General features: G+C 35.1%; 1 protein-coding gene across 5 annotated transcripts in view; it reads left to right on the top strand.

Annotated features, from left to right (window-relative positions):
* Positions 1-27,066, top strand: part of ASCC3 (activating signal cointegrator 1 complex subunit 3) — a 249,137-nt gene that overhangs the window by 193,468 nt on the left and 28,603 nt on the right. For all 5 annotated transcript variants that reach the window (XM_038133665.1, XM_038133663.1, XM_038133661.1 and 2 more), the window contains 4 exons: positions 3,099-3,231; positions 5,809-5,934; positions 15,085-15,196; positions 15,470-15,604. In XM_038133665.1, coding sequence (XP_037989593.1) covers positions 3,099-3,231; positions 5,809-5,934; positions 15,085-15,196; positions 15,470-15,604 — 506 coding nt within the window. The remainder of the gene's footprint in view (positions 1-3,098; positions 3,232-5,808; positions 5,935-15,084; positions 15,197-15,469; positions 15,605-27,066) is intronic.

The raw sequence follows: 27,066 nt of genomic DNA, 5'->3' as shown, positions 1-27,066 counted from the left end.
ACTTAGCTATGGTTTGAAATGCAACAGTTGAATCACACACGTATGAGAAAATAGAAAGTATATATAGTCACTTGATAGTATATGAAAAACCTTAACTGGCCTGGTATCTTCAGTGGTATAAGGGATACTTCAGAAATAAGCAGCTAAATTAAATATTTGAATTTCTGGCTTGATACAGACTTTCATTGCTTTCTGGCTCCAGTAAACTCCAGTTTTCATAAACTGCTCTGCAGTGTTTTCAACAAGCTGAAGAAAATGAACCATGGAAGAACTTTTTTTAGAGTTCAGACAGGGAGAATATTTGTCTGGATGGTACTAAGTTTGAAGAATGAGGACAAGCTAAATTTATTCCAGGTTTCCTGTTCTGTTTTCCCTTTCTCTTTCCTGAAGAGAAAGTTTATTATTAAATGCTCCTATACTACACTAATGATCTGTACACCTAAGGACAATCTAAATGGTATTTGTTAGGTAAATACAGAGCTTGCATCTTTTTAGCCATGTACTATCTTTAATCGAGAGAAGCTTAGTAACATAAAAACAGCTCAAACTGAAAATACTTCAGGGGTTACTTCTTCAAGTAACCCATCATAGAGCTCAATTTAGTGGTTAGTGCTCTGCAGGAAACTTGGGATCAATTTCCAGACCAAACTCTTTTTCAAAGATTCTGGTCTGACCTGGGATCTTAGCCATGCACACTTGTATTTTGTGACAGACTTTGGCTGATGTAAACTTAGTGAAAGCAGTCTCTGCAGCGAAGTCGTATCGCGCTCCTGCCGACTGGGACAGCAGCAGTGATCTTTTGTTACCGAATGGGGAAAAGTGGTGAGGGAAGAAATCAAAGGAAGATTTAAATTTTGTGTTGAATCCATGGCACTGTCAGAAATCAGTAATAGAGAAAATAATATATTTAAAAGAAATCAGAGACTCAACAGTGTAGACTTATTATGCTGTTATAGGAATCTGTTGTACAAGTTCACACAAAGGCTTCAGGGAATGCTGATACTTTCAGTCTTTATTACCATTTTTAATTCAGGTAACTTCAACACTGGGTCTCGTTCAATTCCTGAATTTTCAGTAAGACTTGGAGCAGGGGAGGGGGTGGATGGAATACCACCATCTGTGATGGAAGCATTCAGAGTTTGTTGTCTGCACTGCAACAGAAAATGCAGATTCTTTATGTTATGAAGAAACATGTGGTGTGGTTTGCCTAAAGCATTTTTATTTTTAACTTTCTAGAGAGTATTTATGCATCTGAAACTTCTGTGGATAGGTAGTACAGTTTTGCTGCAGCAATAAAATGAAAATGTAATTAATTTCTTTCTGAAATACTTCCAAAAGTTTCACAATACTGTCTTTAATGCTGCCCTCAAGTTATGCCTTCAATGTTCCATTATGATATTACTTGGCTTCTCCCTACCAAAGTTACCTTTTTGTGTCAGGAATGCATTTGGCTCCAAGAAAACAGCTGAGGGCAGAATGAATCACTCTGGAGTGTACAGTAATTTCAAAATAAGCAAGAATACTTCTTTGAGTGAAGTCAGAGGTTTTGAGGAGGACTTTTTCTCAGTTAACAGTCATGTATTTAGTCAGGCAGTTGGATCATATTTAATATTTCAGGAGTTTAGTCCAGCGGTTAAAAGCAGCCAAGCAACATATAGTCGGTAAAGAAAATATTGAGTTTGGATAATTACATAGTGGATGTTGGCAAAAATAATTTCCTGATGCTTTTTGGTAATTCCATTTCCTATATGGTATTATGCACAATTTAATTCACCACACAGAATAGCAAGAAGTTGTTTCATCACCCTCCTGTGCACACACCTATTCAGAAGCAGCAGATTTAAACTAGTTTCATTCTACATCTTAATGTCACTCCTAAAGTAACTGATAAAAGGATCTAAACTCATAGAAAAACATTGCTTTCTATACACAAGTCAGTACACAAGTGAAAACCTGTTACTAAAAACTCACAATTGGGCTGTCTGTTTCTCCTGTTATGGTCAGTTGATGTATCCCATTCTTTACTTTCTGGATTTTCCTTCCTCAGCAGAGCTTTGGGCCAAAAGCTTTCTTACTCTTAAATAAATAATTTCAAAATGCTAGGTGCGCAAGCCACATACTGGGCAGGTATGATAATGCTCATACAAAATACACAAACATTAAAACTTGTAAAATAAAGATGTTAAAATTATGTATTGCTTTCCATTGTTTCTTCTAAGTTAAATAGCAGTTGCAGGTACCAGAAGGATTCAGAGCTCTGGTGAATGAGACAAAACAACCTATGCAGATGCACTTCTCAAATGAAGAGGAGACAAACAAATAGATAATAAGCATGCTTATCCTTGGGGGCAGGTAGCAAGTTGAGCATGTTTTGCATAAACTAGTATTTTCAGTGTTTACAGTAGTCATTAATTAGTATTTACAAATAATGGTGTGTAGGTAGCATGTCTGAACCAGCGTTTAAATCTGTATATTATGATGTGATGTAAGGACAACATACTATATTAAACCATCTCTACTCCAGTGCTAATAATTATAATATAACTTGGTAAATATAATATAATGTGGTAAATATAAAATAGTGCTCAGTAATTAGAAATTGCCTATACCATTTTATCTCTAAATTACTAAAAACCTAGGAACTCGTATCTAGCAGAAAAGTCTACATGAGGAACTTGTGTAAGTGTGAAGTCAAGTATTTGAAAATTAGGAAATGATAGACAATTGTCATTGTAGCCTTCATGAGTTCTCTTACTCATCATCTTTAATTGCCTGTGATAAAATAAGGGTGTGGAATGGAAGGAGAGTAAAGGCAATTTATATTAGAAATAAAACTAGATTCTATTGCAATGGGTGGTCATTAAGTATACAAGAAGATTGTCTCTCACAGAAAGAAGTTCATCATAACTTAATCTGAGATGGAAAAAAAACTTAGACCTGTCAAAGCCTATAGGGCATACAAGGCCAAAGTAAGGCAAAAAATGCATATTCTACATTATACAGACATAAATACATTTGTTTATACATCCAAACAAATGGATGTATAAATATTATACTGTTTATACTTTAATGTTTATACATTATTGTCTCTCTGGCAGATGTGCTTCAGATGATGGGGCGTGCTGGCAGACCACAGTTCGATGACCAAGGAAAAGCTGTCATTCTGGTTCATGATATTAAGAAAGACTTCTACAAAAAATTCCTTTATGAACCTTTCCCAGTGGAATCAAGGTAAAGATAAATCAATCCAAAAAGCTGATCAAACTATAAACAGTACTATAAATGAGGGATAGAGGAAATGGGAACAAAATTCCTGTGCTGGATAAGTCCTAGACACTGGGGTCAAGAGGAAAACAATTTTAAAAAATAAATTACCCATCTTTATGTAGAAAAATTCTTTCTTCCATGAGTTTTGAAGCTGAGCTCGTCAGTCCATTCCCAAATAATACCACAAGTGCCTGTCCATTTATGGGTCTTGTCTCAGACATGTGAAAGAACAAACTCTTCTTCAAGAGCAGTATTTAGGACGACTATCCATGATCCTCAAAACCCTCTTTAAAATTCTGTGGCAAGTTACTAATAGAAACAAAACCAAGGTGAGTTTCAAGCACTTTTTGCCTAGCATATTTGTATCATTATAAATATCACATTCTTGAAAATCTCAAAAGTACAAAAAGTTAAAAGTTAAGGTTTACATGGTGCAAACTCCTACTAAAACAGTTTAAACATATCTTTCCCATAAAATTGCAAGAATTTTGTGTAGAAACAGCACGTTTTTGCAGCCTCTTGGAACCTACTTGATGCAAAGTTTGCTGTCCAGTGTAATGTAATTTGTGCCTTGGTTTTGATATTTTAATATATTTAGTTGTTCAATGAGAAGCCAAACTAGTTACATTGGTCTCCTGTAGAGGAATGTTTCATGGAGCAATGCTTAGAGATCTAATAAAGCATGAACATTACTGAAAGCTTTTCTCAGTGGTGAAGAATTCACAGTATTGTTCTCCTAAGAAAATTTTATCCCTCAACATAAGTAATAATGGGACCTCTATCTGCTCAGGAAGCTTGTTGGAGTTTCAGAGTGCAATCCACCTTTGAAATGTAGTTGAAATGGGCTGGTGTGTTTGAAAGTTAATTTCTGTGGTGCACAGACAGACATACAGTTTTTGCAAACAAAGAATGTGCAAACATACACTTCATTTCCTTAGGAAACCACACTTTTTTAACATAGAAATTGCACTTAGCAAATAAGTCTAGGAGTTGAACTTCTTCAAAATGATAGCTAATAAGTGAAAAGAGTGGTGTGATTAAAATCTTGATGATATATCCAGACTGCATGGCATTAGCAAAAACTAAGAAATATCTCTATTCCTTGGGAAGTGGTGTTTCTAAAGAAAGAAATCATACCTTCCATGTAACAGTAGTAATCACACCTTTGTTCATGTTTGGAACATTATAAATATTCTATATTACTAGTAACTCCATTTGTGTTTTTATATTTACTTTGTAGTTCTCATATATTCCATCTTTTATTACAAAAAAAGAATATTTGATAAATTTGCAGATGAAGAGTCACATATTAATAACAATCTTAAGTTCTCTGTAGGTTGTGAACCATGTAACTTAGGTTTGTCTTGGTCTCTTTTATGATCAAGTATTTCATATCTTCAAAGGGATACTGGTTGGGATTTTTTGGGAGGTTTTTAGCTTTGGAATGCTTTCCCATCTGTTTTACCAAAGAGCAGATTTATCAGCTTTGTGTAGTATTTCCAATTTGTAAAAGTAAACTTCACAGTTTTTTAATTAACATTTTTTCTAAAAGCCATTGTTGACATATTTAATTGTAAGACTTCAGTACTCAACTCATAACAGTCCTTGTGCTCTCACTGATTATGGGCCTGAAACACAGCATATTAGAAACAAAAGAAAATCCAGAAATCCATTAATGTGGAATAGCAATTGAATCATCTGTCCAGCTTCTGTTGGACAATCTGTATAGAATGCCTGCAGTTCTGACCCTCAGAAGCATGCAGTCACCAGTACAGAGCAGTAAAACAGCTACTCATGCCAGATTATTCTTTACTTTTAGCAACAGGAAAAGAACATTGGGAGAAGAAAAAGGATATAATACAAGAGAAATTAGGTTGAACCTTAAGGATATTTGCTGTTCTCTGATTGAACTCTAGCCAGGCATGATCTCATTAGATACCCTAATGGACGTCTTTGTTCTGTTTAATGACTGAGTATTTTACTTTTTAAGAATCATTTTAACCTGTTTTTTTTATTCTGTTTCTGGGTAAAAGTAGCTGCTCTTACTCTTTTTTTTTTTTTTTTGGTTTGTTTTTTGGATGAAGATGAGGCAAAATCTGGGGGAAGCAGTTTTGATGTAATTTTAATAGCCCTGAAGTATTTGTCAAGTATTAGCTAAGCTATTGCCACTGTTTCATTTCCTGTTTGTCTTTCCATATGATTCTCTATTGGATTAAATCAGCATGATCATATGGTCAACATACAATATTCAGAAGTTACCACTGAGTAGCTCCATCTGAATATGTTCCATGAATGATTTAAACTTGTGCATTCTTGGTCCAATCAAAAAATAATTTGAGCTTCATTCCACTATCATGTAAAGAAGATGACTGACCTTGCAATTACATTCCCCCTTCTTCCCTCTTCTCTTTTACTGGAAGATAAATATATAATATTTTCAGATTAAAAGTAATAAACCTTTTAATGGACAGCTCTACAAAATATATTACCTGTATTTGTGATTGTAAAGTCAGCTAAATCCTTTTGTTTCCTGTTCTTCAGCTTGTTAGAGGTGCTGGCTGACCACTTGAATGCTGAAATTGCTGCTGGAACTATTACATCTAAGCAGGATGCAATGGATTATATCACCTGGACTTACTTCTTCCGTCGACTTATAATGAACCCAACGTGAGTATACAATATAAAGGCAATTTCATCTCAAGGTAACTTGAGGTTAGAGTTGATCCAAAGGTGATCTGTCTGCTGTTGAAGCCTAGAAATACTTGACAGTCTCCAGTGCAGGAGCATTGCTGGCCCACATGTGGATTAAAACTCGTGAGCACATATTTTTTATAAATTTTACTCTAAATATAAATGCATTTTTTGGCAGATAACTTTACAACTTAGTTACAGCAATAAAATAACCTTATTGAGAGGGCTACATCAACATCCCTAAAATAAAATTCCAGATTATCACATTCCTTCGGATATTGTATTTATAATGCAATACCTTTTTTTTAGCTACCACATTGATATGTTCTGCTCAGTTTTCTTTAGAAAATTTATTAAGACTTGGACTTTCCTAATAAATGAGAGAATAACTATCAGCTGTTTCTCTGTGATAACGTTTGCTTTCATTAGGGTACCCTGGTGAAACCATGTGTGCAATATTTTCAGTGATTGCTATCATCCTGCCTAGCTCCAGCTGGTATGCAGATCATTCTGTGCTGTTCCACCAGTGCAGCCTGCCTTTGCCACAAGGCTGTTTTGGGTAAATGGTGTGTTACCTGTCATGTAATCATTCACCTGCTAAAATAATGTGGCAAATAAAGAATTAACCATTTAGATCACTAAATATTTTTAGATGTACTCCAGTGTGTTGTATTTCTGAAATCATGTTAATGTCCACAGCATTTGGCCAGATTTTCTGCCAAGTACTTTATGGGCAAGTGCTGCTGGGACCCTGCAGGTGATAAAATAATTTCCTTTAATTCTTTTTAAGTCTTTATTAGTTTTTAATTCTGCATTCAGTCCTATGCTGAGACTCTCCCACAAAACAAACAGAATTTCCATCTAGTCTTCTTGGGAAATAAAAAATGCAGAGCATTAGAACTGTAGATTGAAAGCATTTTCAAGTTTCTTACTTCGTAACTGATACAATGCATACAGTTATGGGGAGGGTATTTGTCCTCTGAGAATTAAATTATGATTTTTTTAAATGTTATATACTTTTTAGTGTAAAGAGTAATTACTATTACATTAAAATGTCTTGCTCTTGAATTGCTTTGGCAAAGCGCTGTAGTTGATTTGGTTTTGGTAAGCTTTGATCATGTGGGATCTGTGGTAGGTACATTTTTTAAAGACACAACATATAGGCCAAAGGTGAGTAAATATAGAAATATTGTTTGATTTAATAGACAATCTCTTCCCAATATAAAAGAAGATTTCCAGGTTGGAATGTTGAAGAAGATATGAGGTTGGAATGTTGAGTGCTGGTCAGTTTTTCTCAGCAGTTTCTTTATTGTCATGGACAGTTAAATCTGGAGTTATCACAATTTCAACTTCAAAGCAAAAGTTTTGCTATTCTGTGGTGGAAAGAAAGTTGGGGGTGGGGGGGAGAGCAAAAAAAAGGAACTTCATAATGAGATGTAGAGTCTTTCTAGTGAGAACCAAGATGAACAGATCTTGACTAGTCACGCCCATAATGGCAGGATAGGAATGAATAATAAAGTTTCTAATGAAATTGGAGTCTTGCATTGGAACACCACACACACACAGGTTGGAACAGTTGACAAGTTGAGCTCTTTATCCACACAGGTACTCAGCATTCCTTCTGTACTTAGTCATACAGGGGAAAAAAATAGGGATATTATTTACTCTGTCAAACAGTTTGTCAAATCATTTCTAAATGCCAAGCACAAATGTAATGGATGTGCATGCATTCCATTCTTTGACATGACAGCAGTATTAAGTTTCATCCAAAGTTAAACTTAGTAGTTTTCCTGGACCTGCTATCTGTGGTATTTTCAGACCTTCTGAAAGCCAAGCAAGCAGTTCCAGCATGGTCAGTGTTTGAATGAGACACATCCAAGGAAAACTGAAGAGTTTTACAAACAGAATTCAGTGATTGTTGACATAATTCTGAATAAGTTGCATTATGGTAATGGAGTTTACTGTGCTGTGAAAGAGCATATGAAATGATTGATGTTATCAAACAAAAAATGTTTGTGGCTCTTAATAATCCTAAGATTTTAGGTCTGGGTTTGGTTTTTGGTTTTTTTTTTCAAAAGAATAGGAGCACAATTGCTGGCTTTCGGTCTAGATGGTTATGCGATATCCATTCCTTGTCACTTGACAGAAGTGTTCTTTATCATGTCCTGCCCCAAAGCCATTTTGTTGACTTTCTCTCCACTGTGAAACAGAAACAATTTTCCAGACAGCAGGTGATTGTACCTTAGTGGTGAATAAGTAATTCCCATATGCATGATTAGTAAAATGCCTTGGGATTCATTGGCATAAAAGTCATTGCATGTGATGCTGTAAATCCCCAAAATAATGGGCTTAGATAATATGCAGAAGATTTATGTTCTCATTTATTGCCAGTTTTAGCTACTTGTATATTAAAGCTGCATAAACAAACGTAGGATCATCCTATTCCAAACCAGTATTGTGAAATGCCTTACTGAATGCCTGCAGTTTGTACTATTGAAGCAATGGTAATCTACCTTTGTTGTGAGATAGAGATCCAAGTGTCTTTTTCCTCTAAGTATCCAGGTTTCTTCTAAACATGAAGTCATCGTGAAAGTTTTCCTGGCAAACTTGAGATAATTTGTTAAACTTCTCATGATAGTTGTTTTAATGGTGTGGAAAATCATTGCATGTTAAAATACTCCTTTTCATCAAACCATTTCAATTTTCTTGTTTGATAGACCCCTGCCTCTCAAACTCTATGGAATGGGTCTTAACTGTCTAGATAAGAGGTGTAATGGAGCCGTTGCTTTGGGGAATGAGGGTAGCTGAGTGCTAGTTTTGTTCAGATGCATGATGACTAGTCATGCTCATGCTGTTCAGGAAATGACACGTGAATGACATGGGTGGTCCAAATGTTTATCAAAGTGTTTCAGTCTCCATATCCAGAGTTTCTTCACTGTTCTTCCCTTCCCTCAAAACAGTTAATCCTAAGTGCCGAGCTTTTCACAGTTTCTGTACTACTTCAGCCAAGTGGTACAACATGTACTCCTTTCCACATGGAGCTGTAGTCACTATGTTCTTTACTTAGTCTAAGTCATATCACACAGATCAGCAAAGGGCCCTGGTCTTTGCAAGGGGCTACTTTGACAGGGTCATCTATGTCCATTCCTTGGCTGAAATGCCTGGGGTATTTCATTCTTTTACCCTTATAAAAGATTATAATTACGGCTTTCTATAAAAGAGAAATGTCTATGAGAAACATTTTCTGTAAATCAGGTTATGATGTTTTCCAGATACATGTGCAGTAAAAGAGAAATAGAAATTTACAACATATGTAAAGTTAAGCAGAATCATCTTTCATTTGGAAAGTTAATTTTTAGATATCTTAAGAGCACACATCACATCACTATTAAAATGTACATGGCTATTTTTGTATTTATATGTGAGAGTGCATCTGTGTACATGTGCACGCTTACAAAACCAGTTTCAATGTAAATTTCTTATAAAAACCTGAAAAAAGATATTTTAATATTTCATTCTGAGAATTATGATTATGGGTTTTTTTCCTTGATATCGGTTTTGCAAAGTTTTTTGGAGTGAATGAATAATACAGCACAAATTATAGTCTCAGACTGATGATGCCCTTATCATACATTTATGTCTAACTTTAAATTTCATTTTCTCATTATGATTAGCTGAGCATGTGAATAAAACATATGAATACAAATTTTGGTTATATACCAGTCCAATATATTTTCTGCTATTATGATGACAAATAATATGGTAGAAGTCAGTCAGAATGAAATACCTGTGTATTTTGGTGACATAATCACAGTTATTCAGAATTTTAGGGTTAATTTGGAAGTGTGTCAGAAGGGAGATAACCAAAGTTAAATTAGCTAAGATTAAGAGATAAAATGGAAAATTTTGACAGTAGCTAAACTAACAGCAGCTAGAATGTGGAAGTATATTGTACTGCAGTGATTACTAATAACCATATTTTCAGTTGGTAGACAGATATTTCACAAAGGACTTTGCCAAAGGACTCTTCCTTTTACAATGACATTTAGACCTAAATGCACGCACTGATACATATGCATGTACATATATTTAATAAATGACAGCTATAGGCGTTATTATGGATTTAATAACAAAAGTTTGTTCTTTGGAATTATTAAGGTCACATTATTAGGTCATTAGTGATGTGAAAAGTACAGGAATGTAGTTCACAGTATAGTTTTACCAAATATTCAGACAAATAAAGATTTGCTGAGTCTGTCAGACAGGGAAGCCCCAGGCTGCCTACTGCTTCCCAGTCTGCTGCAATCTTAGGTGAGAATACAAAGCTGAAGACCCCGCATCTCTCCATCCAGAAAGAAAATTCACATCATTTTCTTCCTACTCTTGGATATGATTTACCTGTAAAAATGATCTGTTAGAATATATGATAGGAAAAAGAAAAATCTTATCAATATGTGAGCAAATTTATGTTTGGCTATGACCTCTCATCTCTCATTAATGCATCTCGGGAGATAAACTGTCTTGCAAATAATTAGAAGCACTGATGTGGGGGTAAATACTTTGTTGATGTCAGAGAAAATGAACTTGGTTTTGTTCCTCTTAAATGACCACAATGTACAGTATACTAAAAGCTGATTAAAGATAGCAGTGTATCTGTTTCTCCCACCTGGCATATGCAAAGATATAGATACAGGAAAACTATCATGATAGAGGTAAAATACAGGGTGGCATTACTGTCAGTGGCATGTATGCACTCTGTAATGCCTTTTGGCAAGCCAGTCACGGACTCCAGAGTCAGTCAGTAATGCCTTAACAACAGAAGTGAGTTGGTACTTAAGGTCGTATCTCTCTCTGGCTGTGGAGATTCATCAGTTGTGCCACATACTCTGTACCATTTCCATGGTGTTATTTGAAGATAGCAGCTTCTGAAGCTGATGAAAGTAAATATAAATGATGACTGCAGTAAAGGGACCTAGAAAAAATACTATCTATGCCCTCCCATACTTGTTAATAACAAAATTCTGCTTTCAGAACTGTAAAATCTCAGAAAGCACCCTTTCTTGCTATCAAGTATATGCTGTGGATTTGCTGTTTTGTGCATTTGTTTCAAAAGACCTACTGACTAGCAGGTTTCTTCTTTAATATTTTTTGGCTGACTCTTGTCACCGATTTTCATTATGTGTGTCACTATTACCACCGTATAATCTGAACATAAAAAACATGGTGCTGTAACAAATGACTCCACAGCATTGACAGTTATAGCAGGACCATTTCAAGGCTGATGAAAAATTTCCCAGAGAGATCTCAGGTCAGGTTTACATAAGCTAAACAGGAAATGATTGCCACCATTCACATTAAATCCTAAATGTTTTGTGTAACTTCATCTACATTTTATGTTCCTGCACGTCTCTCTGTCTCTGTCAGCTGATGAAATTCCACACTTTCTTAGATTAGAGAAATAAGTTCATGTTTCACAGTTTGTTGTTCTTGCTAAGCTCTACAAGGTTTTGGGTTTTAAAATATGTTATTTAATAGACAATAAAAAGTTCCTTCAGCTTTTGATTGTTTAAATTTTACATACTTTGTAAATTTTTATGATACCTAGGGGTTTGTTACTGCTTTCTCCCTATGGACTACTAATGGAAGTTAGCCTGTCTAGCCCATGTGCTAGATGCTGTTAGGATAAAACTGCCTTTGACTTTCACACCTCTCAGGGGACGAGTAATTGTTGTGTTCAAACAGCCTGTAATTGTGATCCCGCTGGCTTTCTCAGTACGCTTCTGGCTATTAGAATCATTAAACAACTCAGCACCTGTTAACAGCATTGTAAATATTCAACCCTGCTTGTGTGCAGGTTGAGTCCAATATAGGAGAAGGCTTACAGAGCCCAGCCTCATAAATTAGAGCTTCTGACAAGTCAATTATTGTGAAACTGGGCTTCACTGTGAAATAAATGAAATGGTGTGCTGATAAAAAGGTAGGCTGTCTGTTTATAGCAAAGGGGAACTAATGACTAGATGATTCAATGCAGTGAGCATGAAACTGCATTGTTTTTATTCTTTATCTGTAATTAAATAGTTAGGCAATATTGCTTCATAGAGGAACTCACATATTATGCAGTTTTTATACTTGGAACATACCAACATGCAGAATTCAACTTGAATTTATTCCTGAGCATTGAAATGTAATGTCATGATACCTCTGTTTTCACTAATGATTTTAACAGTCTTTCAAGATGAATGGCTTTGATTTTTATTAGGGGAAAATGTGCTGAATGACCAAGAATCTCCTGTGGGTGTGCTCAAAATTATATCTGCCTCGTTACAGACAGTAGTTAAAACATACTGGTACCACTTCACCCAAGATTACAAACCATTTAAGATTTTTCTTTATGTTGTTTAATTTCCACTAGGCAGCTACATATTCACTCCTTTAACAAATTACAAAGCAGCAAATTTAAAATTCACAAAAAAAATTTAAAAGTTACTATAAATTCCTCTATGATGATAACTTCAGTTAACTGCAGTGAAATACTGCAAATTAGGCAGAGAATAAGAGCACAAACCTGTTTGAATTGGTGGCTTAAATTACATTCTCAGGAAAGAATTTCAGTGCATTGCCCATGTTCCTTTTTTTTGTTTTATCAGTATTCATCATGAATGTTATGGTACTGCAAATAAAGGTGCTGAAATTATATGGTGGGAATACCATGACAACAAAGTGCCTTAATTATAAGCATTTCAGAAGTAGTCTATTCAATTTAAGAGAGCTAATAATGAATCATTAGTGGTTTAGGAGTATAAAATAGAAATTTTTTTTCACCTCCTTAAACAACTTATTTAGCTTATTTGCTCAATTATTTTCAGAAGGTAGACAAAATTTGACAAAGTAATTCCTGCTAATAACCAGAAAATAAATGTGATTGGTGATGTCAGGCAAATAAATTGGGCAGATAGAAATTGTGGCCATTTTGTATCATCGCTGTATCACTTAATATAAAAGGACACTCATGAAATTTAGGTTGCATCAAAAACACTATTAGAATAATTTTTCAGCAAATGAGTTTTCTTTGCATGAGGCTGTTAATATATGGCTGGCTACTACATAAAATGTGTAAGTCAATACAAATATTTCTGTTACTTTGGTTTGGTTTGGTTTTGGACAATAAGTGCGTTGTAAGTATTTCAGATCATCTCAGCATGAACCCATATAAAATGTCACAGAGTTGAATACTCCACTGCCGTGTATCTGTGCTTTGTTGTTGTCTCGTGTAGCCGGCTGGTATCAGAAACCCATTTTTAAAAACCTTTTCTTATGATAGTACTGGTTTACTCCAACTTTACCCAGTTATAAGTGAACATTCAAAGCTTCAGAGAATTAATCCCATAATTTGGAATTAATAGCAAGAGGAAAATATCTGGTTGTTGAAATTTAGCATTCAGGCTTTTTTCGGTTATGGTACTGCTATTTAAAGAGATGTATGGTAAAAGCTTTGTTTAAGAAAATAATAATGCAAATCAGATTATGTAAATTAGGCAGTTATGTAAGGATGCTTGTAGCTTATAAAATTTAATTCCATCTTTTGAAATTTGCAAACAGCAGTAAATGATGTAGAATTTAACTCAGAGAATGGGATTCATCTGCCCAGTTATAACATCCACAACTAAACTGGTTGTCTAAAGTTTTCTTTTTTTAATCAGTGATTACGTTTCGCCTCATCCTGCAGTAGATATTTAAAATATTTCAGATGAATAGCATTCTGCAGGTGCACATTTCTTTCCAGTGACAGTGAAAGGAGTTTAAAAAAACGAACTCAGAAGCAGCAGTAACTTTGTAAAATTGGCTAAAATGAATCTCAGCATGCTCTTTTGCAGCCTGTTGTTCACCTGCACAAAATAGCATTGAAAGAACCCACTCTCGATTACAGTGGGGTTATTTCAAGTGGGAATGCTGAGTACATCATAACAGTAGTAAATTTTAGTAAAGCAAGGCAGGTAGAACAAAGGAACATCTTTCATCATTGCACAATCTCAGTAGTCTATTTCTGCTACAGTATTTGACAGAATTAAATGAGCAATTACTACCTTTCTTATTCTGCTTTTTAACAATTCAGTAAATCATCAGATTTTATGTTTGTTTTAATTCTGCTTTGAAATTACATGGTTTAATTACTCTGCTTAAATTCAAAATTTTAAAACTTTCTAAGCATGCTCATTACTAATTGAACTTAATTGTTGCTTTCTGATCTGGTGCCTTGCTGAATCTAGGGTCACAAGTCATTACTGCATTTTTATCTGGAGTAAAAGTTGTCACTGAAATCATGTTGGTTTTATATGAGTAAAATTATATAATACACCTCCAGCTCTACAGTGAAAGAATGCAAACTTCAGTCACTGTATCTTTTTTGTATGCTAACACAAAAAAAATATATTTCGGCCCACTTTATAAGTATTTTTCCTTCATACAGACAACTAAGCCACTGTGATGATATAGTTTACCTAAACATTTTGTCTGACAGTGATCATGTGAAGGAACCACATTATCAAATACCCTATTCCTTTTTTTAGCACTTCTAACTTTGAGAATAAAATATCATAGAAACATAACAACACCAACATTTGCACTGGTATAAGTTGACTTTTTCAGGAGATGTCACCATATGCCTAGTTTTACTTTCAGAGTTGCAGGATGTAAGGACGGTTGCACTCCAGGGTGGGTGTTCTTCTTTCGTTTTGAACTTAAAATACTGTTACTTGTGTTAGCATTGCTTGTTCACTTTCACACTTATCAGGAAAGTGTACCTTTGAAAGCTGGAAAATTTTCCCACTAACAAAATAGAGTCAGTCTAGTTCTGTTTGTATCAACCTTTCTATTAATAGATGGACCAATTGCCATCTTTCATCTGTACATGCTTGTCTTATGTTGGTTACTCCCACAAGCCATTTAAGAATCGTGGATTTCTTGTTAATCTTTATAAAGGACTGTGTTTAATTGTTTAATATGGATATTTGCTGTTTCATGTGTATATTGTAGAAGCCTTGTAAGTTTTCTTAGAAAATGCTGTTGTTAAAAATCTTCAGACTGTAAAAAATATTCATGTAATGCGTCTGCTCTCATTTTATCTAGTTACTATAACTTGGATGATGTGAGCCATGACACTATGAATAAGTACCTCTCGAGCCTTGTTGAGAAATCCCTGTTTGATTTGGAAGGCTCCTACTGTATTGAAGTTGGGGAGGTAAGACTAATCTGTACCTTACAAGATTCAGTAAGATACACGCTCCTAGGAGCTGTCAACAGCAAGATACATACTCCTTGATGGGAGATGTTAGAGTTTGTGCGTGGAGCTCTTTGCCAGACTTAGGCTGAAAACTCATGTGGCTAAATTATAATGCTAAATTGTTTTTTGTGTTCTCTCTTTAAAGTAGTCTGAACGTGTTTCGCAGTTGCGTGGGATCACGTTATACTGAACCACTTGGGAGCTTTGTGTGTTTGATTCTTCTTCTAACAGGATAATCGCAGCATTGAGCCGCTGACGTACGGCCGTATTGCCTCCTATTACTATTTGAAGCATCCAACTATTGGGATGTTCAAGGATCAGTTGAAACCTGAAAGCAATATTGAAGAATTGCTCTTAATTCTGACAGTAAGTACTGATGTTTCTTAAAAATACATTTTTTTACTCTTAAAAACAAAACACAAGTATATGAAAAAACATGCAAAATAAAGAAGAGCCTTTCTCCTCGATCACTAATTTAATTTTTTTATTGTTTTTAGAAACATACCTGTATAATTTTTGGTGTTTCAAGTGTTTCATCTTATCAGTACATCAAAATTACTTTATACACTTCTTTCTCTTCTCTACTTCTCTTTATAATGTGGAGGATCTATACATATCTGATATTTGTCTTTTCTAAGTTGAGTATATTACTAAAATGCCATAGGAATGACTGCTTGCACTAAATCTGTAGCAGGACCATCACTTTGTCCTGGGACAGTCTGGATACAGCAGACTAGATACAGCTTTAAGGAGTATGTGAAAGATACGGGAAACACCTCTTTCCTAAGATGTCTGCTTTCCCTTTTCCCAGCCACTTCCCAGTCCCTGAGGTCATAATCTGCAATAACAGCATCTCCCACAGTTAGTCTAGAGGCTGTTTAACAGAGAAGTGCAATGCAAGGCCAAAGACACCATGTATGATGCATTGTGTTAGTATTATATTCTCACCAAAAAGAATCAAGGTTTACTCCATTTTCCTCTTTAAGTATTTACGTAGTTACAACTACAGATTTTCTCTTTCAATATGGTGTAATTCTACTTCTATAAATATATTTTAAAACAAGAAGTGCGTGAATATTATCCAGGAAAACTTATTTCTACCCCTATATGATTATAGTCTCAGTTACATTTAATGCGTTATACAAGTGGCCCAAGTTCAGAAGTACTTTGATTTCTAAGTGTTACCTTCAAAATTTGAAGTCCTGTCTTACAGTATTTATATATCTTATTTTTGTATCAATTATTGTTTTGGCATGCTGCCAAAACTTCTCTGAGGAGAAATACAAGAAGTTAAAATACTGCTATTCAACAGTTTGCAACTCAACAGAACCTGATCAGCATTTTATGAGACTAAGAAAACTCCTCTTCTAGCACAGAGACTTTTCTTCCTGGTAAATTTAAAGCACCTGCTGCAAACATTCAGAGTGTTACAGCTCAGAAATAAAGGCCGCAATAATCTTTTGTAATGGAAACTGTTAGACAGCCTAAATAGGGGAATTGCTATCACTGACCCTGCAGTATTTGTTGTTCTGTTGCCAGAAAACATTGCAATTACACTAAAGGAAATTCAGTGTATTCAGGTGATTTAAAAATGGTAATCATCCCCAATACCTAAATATGCTGTATGTAAAATAATTGAAATTTTAAGAAGAAACACCCACATGTGAACAGCAGTTAATTAATACACTGTTGAGTATTCAAGAAGAGTGCTTTACTCCAGCTGCTATCTCTTAGAAAATCTCCTCTCTAGTGAAAATTTTCTGCACCTAGACATGTCAGGATTTTTTTTTTTTTCAGACACATTTAGGTAAGGAAAGTTTAGGAATATTAGCAGAGATGGCTTTTCATAAAACTGCCTTAGCTGATGAGCAGGATATGGAACAGGAATGATGGAAGAGGAACCTAGTGCTGCCTGTTTGAAATTGTCTATTCGAGCTGTGTGCATTCATGAATTGCAAAAGTAACTGGCAAATATTTCTATTGTAGATGAAACTTAGGACCCTAATGTTGGGTAGAGATGGCAAAATTTTAAGTTCATTAATCTTGCTTTAATTTTTTTTTAATTTTTGATTTCCTGATAATAAAGTTTTGGAAGTTATCCATTTACAATCTCAAGAGGAATGAGACTAAAAATAAAATTGCTTAGGGGTCAAAATGAGCCATATGTATCAGTTTTAAAGATGAAAAGGATTTACGGGTGCTGGATGCCATTAGAGCTGACAGCTCTTGCTTACTTTTTATATGGATGTTGATTCTCATAATTACTAGGGGAACTACTATTCTGTCTTGTTGAAGGTGTAAAATGCAAGGGTTTTTTCAATCTGATGTAGTGTTGAACAGAAATACCACTTCAACAGTTACTGCCAAGGATGTTTTTTCCTCCTAAACACTGCACATTAATGAGTTTTATAATTATAGCAGTTGCTTCACACCTCTATTGTTAACCAATGACATTACATCTGCCTCACTCCACTGCTTCCCTCCTCCTTCTTATTGAAGCATTTAGCGGTTTTGGCAATAGGGAATTACATGGCATGGGGTAAGTAGTCTAATTAGGTATAAGTGAAAATCCTGAGGGAAAAGGATGTTTAAAAAGTAATTTGAAAAATCTCTTAATGATGCTGAAACTGAAAGCTGTAGCTATAGTACAAAAAGGCCTGTTACCATTACAAAAATAATTATAATTGTGATTATTCTGCTGATCATTGTTTTAAAGTTTCAAATTTTGGACTGTGTTTTTTGAGAATAGCCATCCAAGCATTTCTCATTCAGTTGAGGGATTTCATAGATGTAACACTTATTATTAGTTGGCGTTTTAGCTTAAAAACCTTTAGATATTTACAAGTTTCAGATGTATATAAGGAAGGCAGACATGAACAATTAGAAGAAAGTAAATCCTGATTTTGATTTTTCAAATGGGATATATATACTAAATATATCATTAACTTGGAGTGTAGCAAAAGTTTGTTTAAAACAAACTGTGGAAAAAAGCAAGATTTTCTTCAAGAATTCAGAAATTTAGGATTTTATTAAGGGGGTTAAATCTGAGTTTTATTAAGGGATTTTGAGTTTCAGATTGATATTTTTGCGTGCTGAATGGAAGTGTTTAAAAATCCGGGTTGATCACCAGTGAATGATCAAGGAATCTTTACAACTCACGTGAAAAAGTAGTTGTGAGTCTTCCAGTTTCTAGTGTTGGTAGATCTCTCAAAAAAGTCACATAATAGCAGGATTTGTTTTCACTTGGTGAAGACCACTCATTGTCTTCTCCAGTATCTGTTCTTTGCTCTGGTTTTATTTTACCTTTTCATTTTGATCATCTGCCAGAATTTTACAAGATCAAATGATTTTTCCTTTCCCTTTCTGGTGTGGGGGTTGAGTATTCATAGCTTGAACAGCAGCATGGCACCTGGGAGCAGCCCAACAGTAATGTTGGAAATACACGGTAATAAGTGATTCAGATAGGTGGGCAAAATTCCCCTCATGGTTTCCCTGCTTCTCTCTGTAAATCTGTACCTGAGGTGTTTGAGCTGTCTGGGGTTTGCAGTTAGCAGGTGGAACTTCACATTCAGTTATTTTTGTCACTGGCTTGTGCTAGTAGACTGGTATTTTTTTTCTGAGAGAAAATGTTTGATGTTTTTCCATAGAGCTTTCTTTAAACCTTTCCTAACGGTGCTTAGACAGTGGTAATCCAAATGAGCTTAATCACTGTTGAGTTATGGTGCTTCTTGCATTAAGTATTATTGATGAGAAAGTGTTCATGAATTATTACTGACAGGCTGGATTTCCCTGAGGTGCCTAAAGACTGTTTCCTTTAATTCTGATAGTTAGGTGCAGAGATTAAAAAAGAGGTCTAGGTAAAAAACAATGATAGATACTTGAGGGTAATTCTTGTCTTTTTCTGCACAAATGTTTTTTAAAATCCGGTAGAGGTTTTTTGTACCTTGAGGAAAGAAAGTCTGTCTTTCTGGTTGATCAGGGCTGTGATACCTATATCCGCTAGTTTCATGATTTTTGGTGGTTTTTTACTTATCTTGTTATCTGGTTAATATTTACAGAGCAAAAAATTTGTCATACCTGTCCATACCAAACAGTGAAGGGGAGAACATCATTTCCATCTTTCATCCCATGTTTCATCTCCATGTAGTCCCTGATTTCTTCTTTTTTTTTTTTTTTAATTCTGCCTACAAAAGAGAGCTGGTTGGTTTTCATGTGCCTACTGCTGTCTTTCATGTAAATTGTTAATAAGAGAGAGGGCTTTTCCCTTAGAAAAGGGAGCTTAGAGAAAGAACATGGTATTTTTGTTATACTGGAGCATCCGTGTCTGTCTTTCTGTGATACAAACATGGACATAGAAGTTTGGTCTCCACATGCCTCTTCCCTTCATTTCTTTCTGAAAATAGATATGGTGACAGTGGCTTGTATTAGACTAAGTAATTTGGAACTCAGCAGAAAATGTGTCGTTGGAGTCACAGACTTGGAAGGTATAAGGAGGAAGTTCATGAAACAGGCACTCTCCATTCAAGATACATAGATAGCAAATGGGTAGAGTTATTAATGCCTTATCTGTCCTTCATTACCTGGTAGGTATTTGTACTGTGAGAACCTAGATAACTCAATTAACCTGTAGCTTTATTTCCTCTTCATCATTGTTGGCAATTTCTATTCCAACCCGGGAAATACGCAATTCTTTGTGAGTATTTACACTCTCAGTCTAAAATAATTTTATTTCTGTATGGGGATTTTGTTGCTGATTTGGTCTCCCGTGAAGGGGCTGCAAAGATTTTTGACTCAGTGATAAACCATGTTTTCAACAGGTCTCTAGTTAAACACTGGAGAAGGAGGAATAAATGCCTCACAAAAATGCTGTCAAAAAAAGAAGCTGATGTGATCTGTTTCGTTTAGTATTTTCTCTGCAAGCCACAGCAGAAACATTGCTTTTAGGAATTTTTAAGCTAATATATAAAACTGGGTCTCTGTTCTTTAGTCATTTCAGAAGAAAATCAGATGACTCTTCCTAAGTCAGTCAGTGTTTGCAGTTAGTGTAAAATTACATTTGCATTAATTTAGAAGAAAGTAAAGGTGCAACTTTGATTTTCTTCCAGGCATAAAAGCACAGCAAAACTATATTCATTAAGTTGTTTTTTTTAATATGGCATTTCAGTGTCAATAATTGAAGTATTTTATAATTTAAAATTTATGTCAGGTGGAAAGCAATTTATTACATGCTAGCCTTCAAAGAAATTCCATGTCTGATTTCACATCTATGGTACACTCAGCAATAGGAACATCAGTGCTGTGGCCTCAGCCATTATTCACATTTTAGAAATAGAAGAACTATTTTTGTGTATTTTTAACAGAAGAAAACTGTTACCTCTTAATTAAATCTTTTATTTACAATAAATCTGTACCAAGGACTGTTCAATACATAAAGTTCATCCTAAACACAGACATCTCCTTGATAATTGACTTAATTTTTGTATAGTCCATATTCTCTGGATTTTAGCATGTTAAAGCATTTGTGCTTCAGTTCCCATTTGAATCATCTAGATGCTATCATAGTGTTTAATAGTTTAAATTTTAAAATGATGTAGAGGTTCATGAAAATAAAACTAAATACTACAGTGCATTTCAAGAGCATCCAAATTTCATCAACTATGTCCAGTATATTCAAAAATATCTTGTACGTTGCAGAAAAAGTACTTATATGGATACTCACACATTTAATTAGTCTTGTTTTTTCTCTAGTTCCAGTAGAGGGAGCGGTTTTTAATGTTGCTGTAGTACTTGAATTTAGTAATTTTTTTTCCTAACATTGTGACACAACTGTTTCCTGGTCTTCTTTTTCCAAATGATTGTTTGAGCTTTAGTTTGAAGGCATAATATGCAGGCTTCCTTTCCAGGAAAGCACAGTCAATTAGTAAATCAAGGTAACAATGCCCACCAGTGACAGCTAACTCAACATGGCATAAGTCTTCCATTTTTATGGCATCAATAAGAAAGAATTACAGTCAAAACCAGCATATACAAATCCTTTGCATCTCCAGTATGCATGAATTTCTGACCTCCAATTTACAGTTCTCCTTTTTTTCTCATCCAATCTTCTTATTTAATTTCTGTCATTATATGCCTGTTGGAAAAAAAAATTAAAAATTTAAAAAAAAAGAAAAAACAAAACAAACAAAAAAAGCCCAAAAAAACCCCACACCTAACTGAAGCAATACTCACAAAAGCTAAATTAAAGCCTATTTTAAAGTTGCAGCTAAATGTTTCTGAAAAACACTTGCCACGACAAAAGCCATAAAATAAGAACTGTTATCTTGGATATAATATGGGGGGTTTTTTCAGGTTTTTTTTTTTTGTTTTATTTGCTGTGATTGCAGTGCAGCATCCAAGGGGAAAACTTTTGAAAGTGTATATAGCTGTGGTAGAAAGCAGTAGCCTCAGGCTATATCCCCATTTCAAACACCTGCTTTAGTAACCATTTCTGTCAGAAAAATGAGGAAATAAATTCCTTTACCAGGATGCAGTTATAGCAGCAAAACACTCACGTATACAAATGGAAAGTTTTCTGAGAGCCAGATAGACAAAAGTACTGTCTGGGTCTGGTGAAGGTGAACACTGGCTGCCATCTGTGGCAAATCTGTGTTTGCCTATGGTAGAAGCAAGTTCAGTGATAGCAGGCTTGGTTTAGCTGACTGCTCAAAGCTGCATGCAGTTCAACCATGGACCACTTATTTGTTTGTCTTTTTTAGCACAAACAGGTTTTACTTACTGCTTGACAGAATTGTAGCCACCATCATGCAGGGTTTCAAATTATGCAGAGTTGTGTACATGTAAAGTATTCATACAGGAAATCGAATGGCTTTTTTCAGCAGTCATGTCATGTGGCTGTATATTTTCAAATAGACAATATATTTGTTGAAATAATGTTTGCGTTTGTTGGAACATGAACCTAAGTTCTCAACGCTATCTTTATTATGTAAAGCTAATTGTTTTATAATCTGTAAGGCTGCTTTGATCAATGGCTGTGTGTTTTCATGTCCCAAATGCTCCAGCAGGAAGTCTTACAAGCTCAGTTTTTATTTAGCAAGTCAGTTCAAGTTCTACCTGCTTTATTCATCCCAATTTGTAATTGAAGCAGGATAAGCAAATTTAGGCCTTCTGCACTCTGCAGTTCTTTTGTCTTAACTGGCTTCTGGATAATGCCTTTGCCTTTGATAGATTTCTACAATTGTACTACAAGTTGTAACAGTTAACAATCATATTGCTAACTTTGTTTTCATTAAATACAGTTCACTTAGTGACACCAGCTGGGCCATACAGACTGCTGTTTAGAGGCACAAAAATACTTTTCTCTGTCAGCATAGAAGATATTGCTTGTAAAACTCTTAAGAAAGAGGATGACATTGTAGCTTGTACTCTGACTTGAACAGAAACTTGAGGATAAGGATTGGTTTGGCTGAAACTATTACATCATATCAGATTGATATCCAGCATATATTGTTCCTTTAGCATAGTAGTTAAAGAAAAAAAAAAAGAACATAAGAGGATTACTGATCAGTCATTAATGAAGTATCTGACACTTGTATTTTCCTATTTGCATTTAGATTCTTTCTTTGTCTCATTTTCTTTTTATTTTTGTTCCTGATAGGGTCCTGTTTAGCTTCAGAAATTGAATTTTACTTTAACTGTTGATGTTATGTATTATCAGAGATGAACTTTTAAGAAATCTACCTCTCCTATTTAGAAATATTTAAGAAATAGGCCTCTCCTATTGCCTAATATTTAAAAGATGTTTTACTTCACAGCTACTTAGGTTGGCTAGCTGTAATGTTAGAAGAAATTGCAGAGGGATTTTTGCTACCAAAAGGCCTTAGAATTTGAAAAAATTTGAAAGCGTTTGAAACAAATTGCATGCATATTTCAAAATTTCTTGTACGATAGGAAGGTTGCTTCTAGAGAACAAACAGTTGCACATTTTCTTCACCTCTGCAACTTAATAAATGTAAGACAGGCATCAAGCAAAGTATTGGAATTGATAAATGGGAAAACTGTCAAAGTATGCACTTTCATAAGTACTTTTTTCTCGGGTAATGCTCAAATTCAACTTTCCTTGATTTATAGTAGGCCATTGTCCTCTTTCCATGGAAGAGTCAAATCAGACATCACCAATTTGATTGCGTTTCCCACATTCCAATTTCCACTTCCACATCCTTTCCTTTCTGTCATCCAGTAGAAAAGAGTAGCAAGCCAGCAGAGGTTGTTCAAACTACTTGTTTTCAGAAAGAAAAAATATCTCAAGTTTATTCCTCTCACCTTATGGGGTGAGAAAATAGCTACAATTCCTCTCACAAGAGGCCTCTTAAATGTTTCTCCTGGCAGGATGTCACCATGCCTGCTTACAAAATGGGTGCGTACATGTCTCTTGACAAAAGATTTTTAGGTACAACTGATGCATACAGTATTAGGAAATTTTATCTTAAACATATTAAGCCATTGAATGCTTAATTTTAATGCATTGAATGCACAGTATTTTGTAGGTTAAGGAGATTAATTTCAACTGGTTTATCATTTGCTTAAGGAAACAAGCAATTATAAACAACATGATGTGTCGATAATAGATTATTTTTTCTTTTGTATATGATTGTCTTCATATTTGCTATATGCAGTCATATAAGATGCTAATTTTTAATACTTCTTTAGCTATAAGAATGCATGTTTGCTTTCTCTTGATTCACACAGAACAGATGGATGCTTGACTGCCTGCTAATCCACAGCTGGAATGGTTTCAGCGGTTTCCACGTTGCTGGGTTAGAGTGGCTTTTCTAGTGGACTGAGAGGGCAGCAAGAGAGGGATATCATTATTCATCAGTATCCCAGTGGGATCGCTGCCAGCAGAGATTAATTTTTTCTGTTATGCTTGTAAAACAAGCTCAGGTGGAGTCTCTAATCCTCAGGGCACGGGTGGCAGATCAAGGAAGATGCTACAAAGCTAGTTAATTTTCAGATTCTAGGGGAAACAGAAGCTCTGTTAGATGTATAAATACATGATTGCAAATTTAAGTAGCTCAAATCCAAATGGGATCTTCCTAGACATCTGGTCCTGAAAATCTCTGTTTTCTTTGTCTTTTAAAAGAAGTTCTTAAAACTTTATGCCAGAGGCACGATATCTTCAACTCTCTTAATCATCAGTTCTCATTCCACTTTTTTTTAATACAGATCTTACAGTGTATTTTAGATGACTGTCTTTATTTACATGTAGGCAAGACATGGTACATGTCTGTGTAGGAACACTGAGTTTACAGTGTTTTCACAAATTTGTGTGCAGTGACAATCACCAAGAAAAATTACCACTTGCCATCGAAAAAGGATTAGATTTGCCTTAGTAATGCATGGTACATCCTGTTTTGGTAATGGCATGTCCTGTTAAGGTCCAATGTGATACAAGGCAATTTTTCTCATGTTATTCTTGGTATCAGACCTGTTGTCATTTGTAACAGAAATTTTGATTAAACTCAAATCTAGCATCCCAAAAAAAATATCACAAGTTGTCTATTTGTGTAATGGACTGCACATATTTTTCCTTTACTGACTTTTTTGTTTCCTCAGTAATTGCCCTTCTTTCTCACCCATGTAATTACCAGTGTTTTCCATCTATGTGTTTCCTTATAGCTCTTGAGTTCTTCAAAACATTGGGTTAGATTTTCAGGCAATGTTAATTCACATAGTTACACTGAAATGAATGGAGATGTGCCAGTTTTTATCAGCAGGGAACTACCCTTATTGAAATTTACTTGCAACAGCTGTCATTTCCTCTTAGAGTTGTGGGTTTTTATTATTATATTAAACTATTTTCATTTAAAAGTGCTCAGAGTGAGACCAGTAGCATTGGCTTGCTGAAAAGACATTGTGCATGTAGGCACCTTCCAAGTTTCCCATATATTTCTGCCAGTTTTATTGTTCTTCTGTTATTCTGGACTTGAGCCTCTCTTGAACACAGGCTGCTACTCATTTCACCACATGATGACAGGTATTCACGCCTGTGAACTTTTTATTCCCTTTTGTCTCTGGTCACATAGTAGTCTAGATCCAGAATTTAATCCAGTACAAGAATGCAGCAGTGTGCATTTGTGGCTCCCCACTAGGGGACCTGCCACAGGTCAGCAGATTTGAAATCTGGTTTTCAGCCCACAGAGCTTTTACAGCTTGCCATTAACATATACAGTACGTAGGGGCCCCATTTCACATAAAGAATTAGTAGCGCTTACTCCTGTCTCCATGCGGAGTGGCATTAACTTAATGCAGAGATCTGTTAACTACTTCCCTGGGTCTGGGCTCTGCACTGAAAGATCCCAATGGAGGATCAAAGCCAAAGATGGAAAATGAGTGATCGCTTTCCCAGGGAAAGCTGTGTGCCAGGATTTGCTATTCCAGTTTTTATTGCTATCATCATCTCAGTCAGCAGTTGGGCCAGCTGATTCAGCCAAGCTCGATTTCAAAATGTGTACAGACATCCAAATGGATTTGAAGTAGAGTTCTCGTGACAATGAGACTTTTGAATGTATACTCAGAGAGATTTTCCCAGTTTCCTGATAGCAGATTACTGAGTTCATGCACTGAAAAGCTGTTCTGTAATAGTGCAATACAATTTGTTTCAGTACAGCCAAAACCAGTCAATTTTAAATCTTTTCTATAATATGACTTGAGATTACAAGGGAAGTAAGCTGTGGGTGACTGCCCCATCTAGGTTTTAAGATGAAAGAAATGGAGCTTGATAACACATTCAAAATGTGCAGGTTTGAAGCATTCTCATGAAAAATAACCAGAAAAATCAGGCATTTTGGAGAGGCAAAAGCTCTGATATACTATTTACAGCAATAAAATGTAGTAATTCTCTCACATTATGAACATTCACTTTATAAATGGAATTTGTACCATTCCATTTATATTTATTTGCTGTCATCAAAGTATCTTATTCTAGGTGAATAACGTGTATTCAGTACCAAATGTTTGCTCTTATTTTTGTCTTAATTTAGTCTTCTTCCACATTTATTTTTTCATAAACTGTGCAAGTATCACAGGAATAATTATAAGGAATAATTTAACTTAAAAACCTAAGAGCAAACTAAAGCCACATCTATGAAAGTTGTACAGGCTTAATACTATGAAAGTGCCTATACATTCAGGGAAAATGTATTTTTAGAACTGATTTTATTTGGGCTGGCCAGAAAAAGTAGGACTGAATTATGACTGTGATCATAACCTTTATGAAATAAGAAATGTGAGAGTTAGGACTTAAAATCATGAATTCATTCCTTGCTGTAATGTTTCAGTAAAGTATGTAACTTAAATAGGAAAATTTCCTGAAATAGAATGATTCTATAAGGATATTTTTTAACATTGAATGAGAAAATTACAGTGAATTTATTATCTATTACTGTATCTTCCCCTACACTGAAACTCAGCTTCTCTAATATGCTTAGGAAGCTAGAGGAAAAAAAAAGGAAAATCCATTTTCAAGTAAGTATAGAAGTCCTAAAAACTTCTTTCCCATGTCAAATCATTGTTACTTTATAATAATCCTCCCCCTCCTGTGTGCTAGCATGCTTACATATTCTTTTATCAACTCCATGCTGAGGCAGAGGTTTGTAATTTAACTTTGTAGTTTAGAAGTTCCAAATCTGCCAGGTCACTCTCTGCTACTGGTAGCCAATATTGCTGACCTCCTATTGCTCTGTGAGCGGTGGCAAAGGTCTTTCAGACTCCTGACCCCTGGTCATCAGGAATGTCATCAGTAGTTTGTAGTTTGGATGTTTCAAGTAAGA

The sequence above is a fragment of the Motacilla alba genome, chromosome 3 (assembly GCF_015832195.1).
Source record: "Motacilla alba alba isolate MOTALB_02 chromosome 3, Motacilla_alba_V1.0_pri, whole genome shotgun sequence".
In the NCBI taxonomy this organism is placed as follows: Eukaryota; Metazoa; Chordata; class Aves; order Passeriformes; family Motacillidae; genus Motacilla; species Motacilla alba.
The sequence above is the reverse complement of the archived record's forward strand: the minus strand, read 5'-3'. Positions and strand labels throughout refer to the sequence as shown.